The 8,039-nt window shown below is 38.1% G+C and overlaps 1 protein-coding gene across 1 annotated transcript; it reads left to right on the top strand.

Moving 5' to 3' along the window:
• Nucleotides 1–266: 266 nt before the first annotated feature.
• LOC142532156 (ABC transporter C family member 10-like) lies at nucleotides 267–6,901 on the top strand. The gene is made up of 12 exons (XM_075638411.1): nucleotides 267–584; nucleotides 831–2,995; nucleotides 3,074–3,394; nucleotides 3,468–3,554; nucleotides 3,711–4,298; nucleotides 4,385–4,549; nucleotides 4,725–5,019; nucleotides 5,109–5,323; nucleotides 5,400–5,705; nucleotides 5,847–5,910; nucleotides 6,124–6,363; nucleotides 6,474–6,901. Exons 2-12 carry the CDS (start codon nucleotides 974–976, stop codon nucleotides 6,578–6,580), a joined length of 4,410 nt encoding a protein of 1,469 aa, XP_075494526.1. The 5' UTR covers nucleotides 267–584; nucleotides 831–973; the 3' UTR covers nucleotides 6,581–6,901.
• The last annotated feature ends 1,138 nt before the right edge of the window (nucleotides 6,902–8,039 follow it).

Genomic DNA, 8,039 nt, shown 5'->3' with positions numbered 1-8,039 from the left:
CGTGTCGGGTTGACGGGTCATGTTGCATTTTGACACACCCAAATACAGGATGAAATCATAATGCTGTCCATTTTAGTTAATATCATACGGTAAAACACGACCCCCACACACATATTTAGGATTTGGATCCACACACCACATGTTTGCACAAGATAATCAACTCAATTCATCCGACGATTATTTTAATTTGTCTGACAAATTGAGAGGTATGCAAGATCATCTTGTATAAAATATGCAGAACACCGCATACTTGTTAAACCCAGACAGATTATCCACATACTAGGTGTCGGTATTTAATTTCAACTGCGATGTAGCATTGTATGCAATCCGTTCACCGTTGAACTCAATGAATGATAATTCCTGAGAAGAGAGAGAGAAAGCCCTTCCTATATCTGATTTCTATATTTACGTCGAATCCCACCTTTCGTATTCTGGAAGAAGCAAATGCTTCGTTCATCTAGCGATTGCGGGCCTTCTATTTCTATATACCCAGTCTTTGAATCCCATTTGAACTTTTCATCTGTTTGTCTGTATTATCCAATTCCATCGTGTATTTTATTCGTGATCGTCCTGTTAAGATTTCGGTACGCATTTTGATTGAAAAAATCAATCTTGTATTAATAGTTTCAGTGTCTATTTGCTAAAGGGTTGTCTATCTTTAAATACTTTTTACAAACGAAATTCTACACGCATGCAGTTTCGTTTTGACTTCGTTTCCTTTATTGGCCTTGCTTTGTGACTGGTTTTTATCTTGGCGTTGTTGGTTTTTCCACGTTTTTGGTATTTTTTTTATTATTTCCGACTTCCTAGAATTTATATACTTGAAACAGGTAAAATTTTCAATCTAGAGCCATTTGAGAAGTGGCTAAAAAATGGTTGGACCACATTTACATGTTGATTCTGGCTACTGTGGATTGATTTCTCTCATATAAAGTTCGGATCAAAGAAGTTACACCAAGTGTGAAGAAAAGAGATGGGTCATCTTTGGACTGTGTTTTGCGGTGTCTCCAATTGTTCAAGGATCCATGAGAGTTCTTGTGCGGATTTGATCTCTGTAACAGACCCTTCTTCGTGCATCAACCACGCGTTAATTGTGTGTTTTGATTTAGTGCTCCTGGTCATGCTCTTGTTCACTATAATGTCCAAGAAATCGTCCAAATCCTCGCAGATTTCTGCATCTTTTCGGAACATTTCAACATTGCAGATAGTGTCAGCTATCATAAATGGCCTTCTGGGATTGGTTTGTTTGTCATTTGGAGTCTGGATTTTGGAAGAGAATTTGAGGAAAAACCGAGCTTTTGTATCTGTGCATTGGTGGGTGCTGTTCGTTTTTCATGGATTGAGTTGGTTGTTTCTGGGGTTAACCTTGAGCCTTTGGGGGCAGCGTTTTTCAAGATCTCCTGTGAGGCTTATAGCGATTCTTGGGTTCCTTGTTGCTGGAATCACTTGTGGGTTATCTTTATTTACCGCCATTCTGGAAAAGAAGGTATCGATTAAGATGGTTTTGGATGTTTTGTACTTAATAGGATCTATTTTCTTGCTATTGTGTACGTTTAAAGGTTTCAGATATGAAGATGGTGACAAAAATGGTGTTTATGATCCATTACTGGACTCTGCCGATGGCGGAAGTAAAACTTGTTCTGGTTCCACTGAGACCGGATTCGCAAAAGCCAGCTTTTTGAGCAAGTACACGTTTTGGTGGTTGAACCCACTGATGAAGAGGGGGAGGGAGAAAACTCTCGAGGACGAAGATATACCGAAGTTACGTGAGGATGATCGTGCGGAGTCGTGCTACTTGTTATATACCGAGATTTTGAACGAAAAAGGGCAGTCAAGACTAAAGACCATCCTATTATGCCATTGGAAAGAGATCCTCGTTTCAGGATTCTACGCACTTCTGAAAGTGCTTACGATCTCTGCCGGTCCTTTGTTACTCAAAGCCTTCATTAAAGTTGCTGAAGGAAAGGAAAGTTTCGAATATGAGAGATATATACTAGTTGTGACACTTTTTCTCACGAAGATTCTTGAGTCAATATCTCAAAGACAATGGTATTTCAGGAGCAGACTAGTTGGTTTAAAGGTGAGGTCTGTGCTCACAGCAGCTGTTTACCAGAAGCAACTGAGATTATCGAATTCTGCTAAAACAATTTATTCAAGTGGCGAGATAATGAACTTTGTTACCGTGGATGCCTACAGAATTGGAGAGTTTCCCTATTGGTTCCATCAAATATGGACAACAAGCCTTCAACTCTGTCTAGCAATCATCATTCTCTTCCAAGCTGTAGGACTCGCAACAGTTGCATCCATGACGGTTATAATTCTAACTGTTCTTGCCAACACTCCCCTTGCAAAGTTACAGCATAAGTTCCAGACGAAGCTTATGGTGGCACAGGACGGAAGGTTGAAGGCTATGTCTGAGGCTCTAGTGAACATGAAGGTGTTGAAGCTATATGCATGGGAAACCCATTTCCGGCATGTAATAGAGAATCTTAGGTTGGCTGAAGAGAAATGGTTGTCAGCTGTTCAGCTAAGAAAAGCGTACAATACCTTCCTTTTCTGGGGTTCTCCTTTACTAGTGTCTGCAGCTACCTTTGGTGCTTGCTATATCCTTGGTGTCCCATTATCTTCAAGCAACGTTTTTACTTTTGTAGCTACGTTACGTCTGGTTCAGGACCCTGTTAGAAGTCTTCCTGATGTTATTGGAGTGTTTATTCAAGCTAAAGTTGCATTTTCCAGGATAGTGAGGTTTCTTGATGCGCCTGAGCTTGAAACCGAAAATGTCAGAGTTAAGTTGCTGAACACTCATACAACTAGTGAAATTTCTTTTAAGTCAGCAAATCTGTCGTGGGATGGGAATCAATCGAAACCAAATCTTCGAAACATTAATTTGAGTGTTAAAGCTGGCGACAAGATTGCAATTTGTGGAGAGGTAGGCTCTGGAAAATCGACTCTTCTCGCATCTGTTCTCGGAGAGGTTCCAATAACCGAGGGAACTGTGAGTTTATGCTCTTCTATCTATTCTTCTAGTATGTATTTGAAAATAAATTGTCATTCACTGCTATGTTTTTTTCAGGTTCAAGTGCATGGGACTATTGCCTATGTCTCTCAAACAGCATGGATTCAAACAGGAAGTATTCGGGAAAATATTCTCTTTGGATCAGCCCTGGACGATGAAAGATATCAAGCTGCACTACAAAGGTGCTCACTCATAAAGGATCTTGAGTTGCTACCGTATGGTGATTTGACCGAGATAGGAGAGAGAGGAGTTAATCTTAGTGGTGGTCAGAAGCAACGGATTCAACTTGCTCGTGCTTTGTATCAGGATTCTGATATATATCTCTTGGATGATCCTTTTAGTGCTGTTGATGCACACACGGCCTCGAGCCTGTTTAATGTAAGAACATATCCTCCTCTACAAGCTTTACTTTTACTAATCATGTATTACAAGCTGATACGAGGCTCGGCAGGAATACGTAATGGGAGCCCTCTCATCAAAGATGGTCTTACTCGTGACACATCAAGTTGATTTTCTTCCTACATTTGATTCTGTTTTGGTAAGGTTGTCTTTATGCTTTTCATTTTTTGTTTGTTCTTTTAATGCAGGGATATGAGAAATTTGTCTCTTATTCCAAAATAACGAGCATCTCTATTGATTTTACATACACTTATTAATGAGAAAACGCTAACAGTCGGTATACCTCATTGTACAGCTGATGTCCGATGGAGAAATTTTGCAGGCTGCTCCTTACTCACAGTTGCTGGCTTCGAGTCGAGAATTCCAAGAACTTGTCAATGCACATAAAGAAACTGCAGGTTCTGAGAGACTTTCACAGGTAGCAGCTTCACAAAATCGTGAAGCTTCTTCTAAAGAGATTTACAAGGCGTCTGCAGAGAAGAAAGATCAAAATTTGGGAAGTGATCAGTTGATTAAGAAAGAAGAAAGGGAAGTTGGGGACACTGGATTTAAGCCCTATATTCTGTATTTAAAGCAGAACAAAGGTTTTCTTTTCTTCTCGGTGGCTGCTCTCTGCCACCTTACCTTCATTATTGGGCAGATATTGCAGAATTCTTGGATGGCTGCAAATGTGGATGATCCAAACGTCTCCTCTTTGAGGTTGATTGTCGTATATTTGGTTATTGGAGTTGTGGCATCAATTTTTTTGCTCATTCGAAGCATATCCACAGTTGTTTTGAACATGGAGTCATCGACAGCTTTGTTTTCACAGCTATTGATCTCTTTATTCCGTGCACCAATGTCGTTTTATGATTCTACGCCCTTGGGAAGGATCATAAGCCGGGTAAGTTTTTGAAATCTTGATCCCCATGTTTCTTTTCTATGTGAAATTACCAATGAAACTAATTTTCTATTTGCCCACTTGCACAGGTCTCTTCTGATTTGAGTATTGTTGATCTAGATGTTCCCTTCAACTTCATATTCACATTTGGAGCAACCTCAAATTGTTATTCTAACCTGATAGTTCTAGGTGTTATCACATGGCAAGTATTGTTCGTCTCCATACCAATGATCTTTCTGGCTATTCGCTTACAGGTAATTGTCATCAAATTTATAAACAAGAAAAACGTGCATTAAACCTCTGGGGTTGGATATTTCAGACCAAAATTCTCTTTACTTGACTTCTTGATTGCACAAAAGGATAGTCATATTTTTTATGTTTCTTTTCTTTGTCTGGTTTTGTTTGTGACATGACTTCCCACATCTGCAGAGATACTACTTTTCCTCTGCTAAAGAGTTCATGAGGATAAATGGAACTACAAAATCTTTTGTTGCAAACCATCTTGCTGAATCTGTTGCTGGAGTCATTACAATTAGAGCTTTCAAACAGGAAGATCGGTTTTTTGCCAAGAATCTTGACTTAATCGACATAAACGGGAGCCCCTTTTTCCACTATTTCTCGGCGAATGAGTGGTTGATCCAAAGGCTAGAAATCCTCAGTGCAACTGTTCTTTCCTTTGCAGGCCTCTGCATGGTTTTACTTCCTACTGGAACATTTACCTCTGGTGTGATATTGCTAAGTTATACAAGGTCATATTCGAACTTGAAGAATGCCATGTTTCCTTACATTTTCTTCCTTCATTCATTATTGCAGGATTTATTGGAATGGCTTTGTCCTATGGTCTCTCGTTAAACATGTCCCTGGTGTTTTCCATTAACAACCAGTGCATGTTAGCAAACTATATTGTTTCTGTTGAAAGGCTTGATCAATATATGCATATACCAAGTGAGGCCCCTGAAGTGATAGAAGAGAATCGTCCTCCAGTTGACTGGCCAACTGAGGGTAAAGTAGAGATTCAAAATTTACAGGTAAAGATTCTTGGATTTAGTTTACATCATAATGAAAGTATAGTATCAAATACTAATTAGTTAAATTGAGAAACAGATCAAGTACAGATCAGATGCACCACTTGTTTTACGGGGGATTAGCTGCACGTTTGAAGGAGGACACAAGATTGGCATAGTTGGACGAACTGGCAGTGGGAAGACTACTCTTACTGCTGCCTTGTTCCGTCTGGTGGAGCCTGCGGAAGGAAAGATTGTTGTGGATGGAATTAACATATCAACAATTGGGATTCATGATCTGAGATCTCGGATTGGGATTATACCTCAAGATCCCACCCTTTTCACTGGAACTGTGAGGTACAATTTGGATCCGTTGGGACAACATACCGAGCAGGAACTGTGGGAGGTAACCTTTTATTGCCTTCAGTTCTTTTTCTTTTTCTCCTGAAATTATTTCCGTAAAGATTTGTGATTCTATTTTGTCCAATATGGTTTTTTACTACAAGTAGATGATAACGGCTTTCTTGTTTTTTTGTCAAATATAAAGATCCTTGGAAAATGTCAGCTCAAAGAAGCTGTTCAGGAGAAAGTAGAGGGACTAGACTCTCCGGGTAAGCTTTTGGAAAACTGGTTATTCAGTTTAGACTTGAACACACATAAAGTGACTTGAATTTAACACGTACACACATAAAATGTCTAGAATTAAGATCATAAATCAGTGATATCGATTATAGATAGTGTGTTTAGTCCAAACGGTTGAACGAAGCCGGCGATTTTGTCCAATTAACGGAACGACATCAACAAAAAAAAATTTGTAACTGCAGTAGTGGAAGATGGATTAAACTGGAGCATGGGGCAGCGACAACTGTTTTGTTTAGGCCGTGCTTTACTGAGGAGGAGCAAGATTCTGGTACTCGATGAAGCAACTGCATCAATTGACAATGCTACGGACATGATCTTGCAAAAAACCATACGGACAGAATTTGCTGATTGCACGGTGATTACGGTTGCTCATAGAATACCAACTGTGATGGACTGCACAATGGTTCTGGCCATTAGTGATGGTGAGCATCAGTTACTTCATGTTTTTATTTCTTCCAGTTGAATCTACTTACGATGATACGTTTTATCAATAAATTTTGGAGATTTGATGTGAGTTTGTTATGCTAAACAGGTGAAGTTGTGGAATTTGATGAACCTATGACGCTAATGAAAAGAGAAGATTCATTGTTCGGGCAGCTGGTCGAGGAATATTGGTCTCGAAATGACCTTGTAGAATGAGAGTAAAGAGACTGTAAAATTTTTTCTTTCCACATTTTAGTTGATGTTATGCAGCCAGCATAGTCACGACCTCACCAATCAACTCAAAGAAATTCTTGTATCGTATGATACTAAGCTCCTTTTCTGCTGAAATTTTTGATACGAGGTTTGAGACGAGATTCGTGGGGAACGATGAATAATAAGTTTGGCTGACTTTTGTTATAAATAAGGATATGCAAATGTAGTGCTATGTGAGGTAGTAGCCCGGGTCGTCTAACCTGGCCTCTATCTGTGTGGTTTCAGAATTATGAAAATTGAGCAAATGAATTTCTTCTTCTCCGTGTGTGTGTGTGTGTGTGTCTATATATATATATATATATATATATATATATATTCATTTTACAGGCCATATACTAATTTTATTTTAGGGAAAATGTATTTTTCGGTTCAATAACTTTATCATTTTGGGTTTCGATTCACTAACTTTTTAATTTTTTATTTTGATACACTATCTTTTCTTTTTTTTTTTCCGCTATTTTTGTCCATTCACTATTTGGGTGGTAAATTTTCACCAGAAAAGCTGATTAGACGACTGCTGGAGCTTATGTGGGTTGAAAATTGAGGAGCTGTTGTATTTTATACCACTTAATATCATACTCAATTTTCCAAATATTTTTATTTTGTTTACATTTCCCTACCCACGCCCTAATTTCTTTCCCGTAATTCTATTCAACACTAGAAATATAAGCAACAATACTAGTATACCATCCTACAGTTGAAATGAAGATTCGAGGCCCACAAGATTTTAAGCTTCTTCCACTAGATTACACTGTGTTTTTGCAAAGATTTTTTCCTCACAATAACGTAGCAATTTTTTTTGTTATTATGTGTTTGGAACAATGTTTTTCAGATTTTCTTTGTAATACACTTTTGCAAAGATTCGAGCCTCACGTTTGTTTTCTTTCCGAAATCGTGATCCCTAAATGAATGAGATTTAGTGGTTTTTTCATTTAAAAAATATTGGAACGTCCAGTGAAATATAATTTTCAAAACTTTTTGCTGAACTTCTGCTAAAATTGTATAAGATACTCCATTTTTGTTAGCTTTTTTTTTATTTAATGGGTTTTTCTAAGAATCCATAATTTTTGTTGTAATGCAAAATTTAATAGCAAGGATTTTACATTGAGTCTGCACTATGGACAAAAGTTTTACATCGGTGACCAACACGCCTATGTAGGTGGTGCGGTACTTATATTTTATTTTTTTGAATTTGTTATGCTTTCTTTACATCAGTTTAAGAAGGTAGCTGAACATGAAGGTGTTAAGCAACCTGTGAGGGCTTTCACGACTTTTGAACATGAAGGTTTTAAATGGATCAAGAATGACACTGCTTTAGTTAAAACTTGTGAACAAAAGATAAAATTTACGAGAGAAATTCACATATACATTGAGGAGGTGCACAGATTTTATCCATATGTAC

The sequence above is a fragment of the Primulina tabacum genome, chromosome 18 (genome assembly GCF_025594145.1).
Source record: "Primulina tabacum isolate GXHZ01 chromosome 18, ASM2559414v2, whole genome shotgun sequence".
Taxonomy (NCBI): domain Eukaryota; kingdom Viridiplantae; phylum Streptophyta; class Magnoliopsida; order Lamiales; family Gesneriaceae; genus Primulina; species Primulina tabacum.
This window is presented reverse-complemented; position numbering and strand designations above follow the sequence as displayed.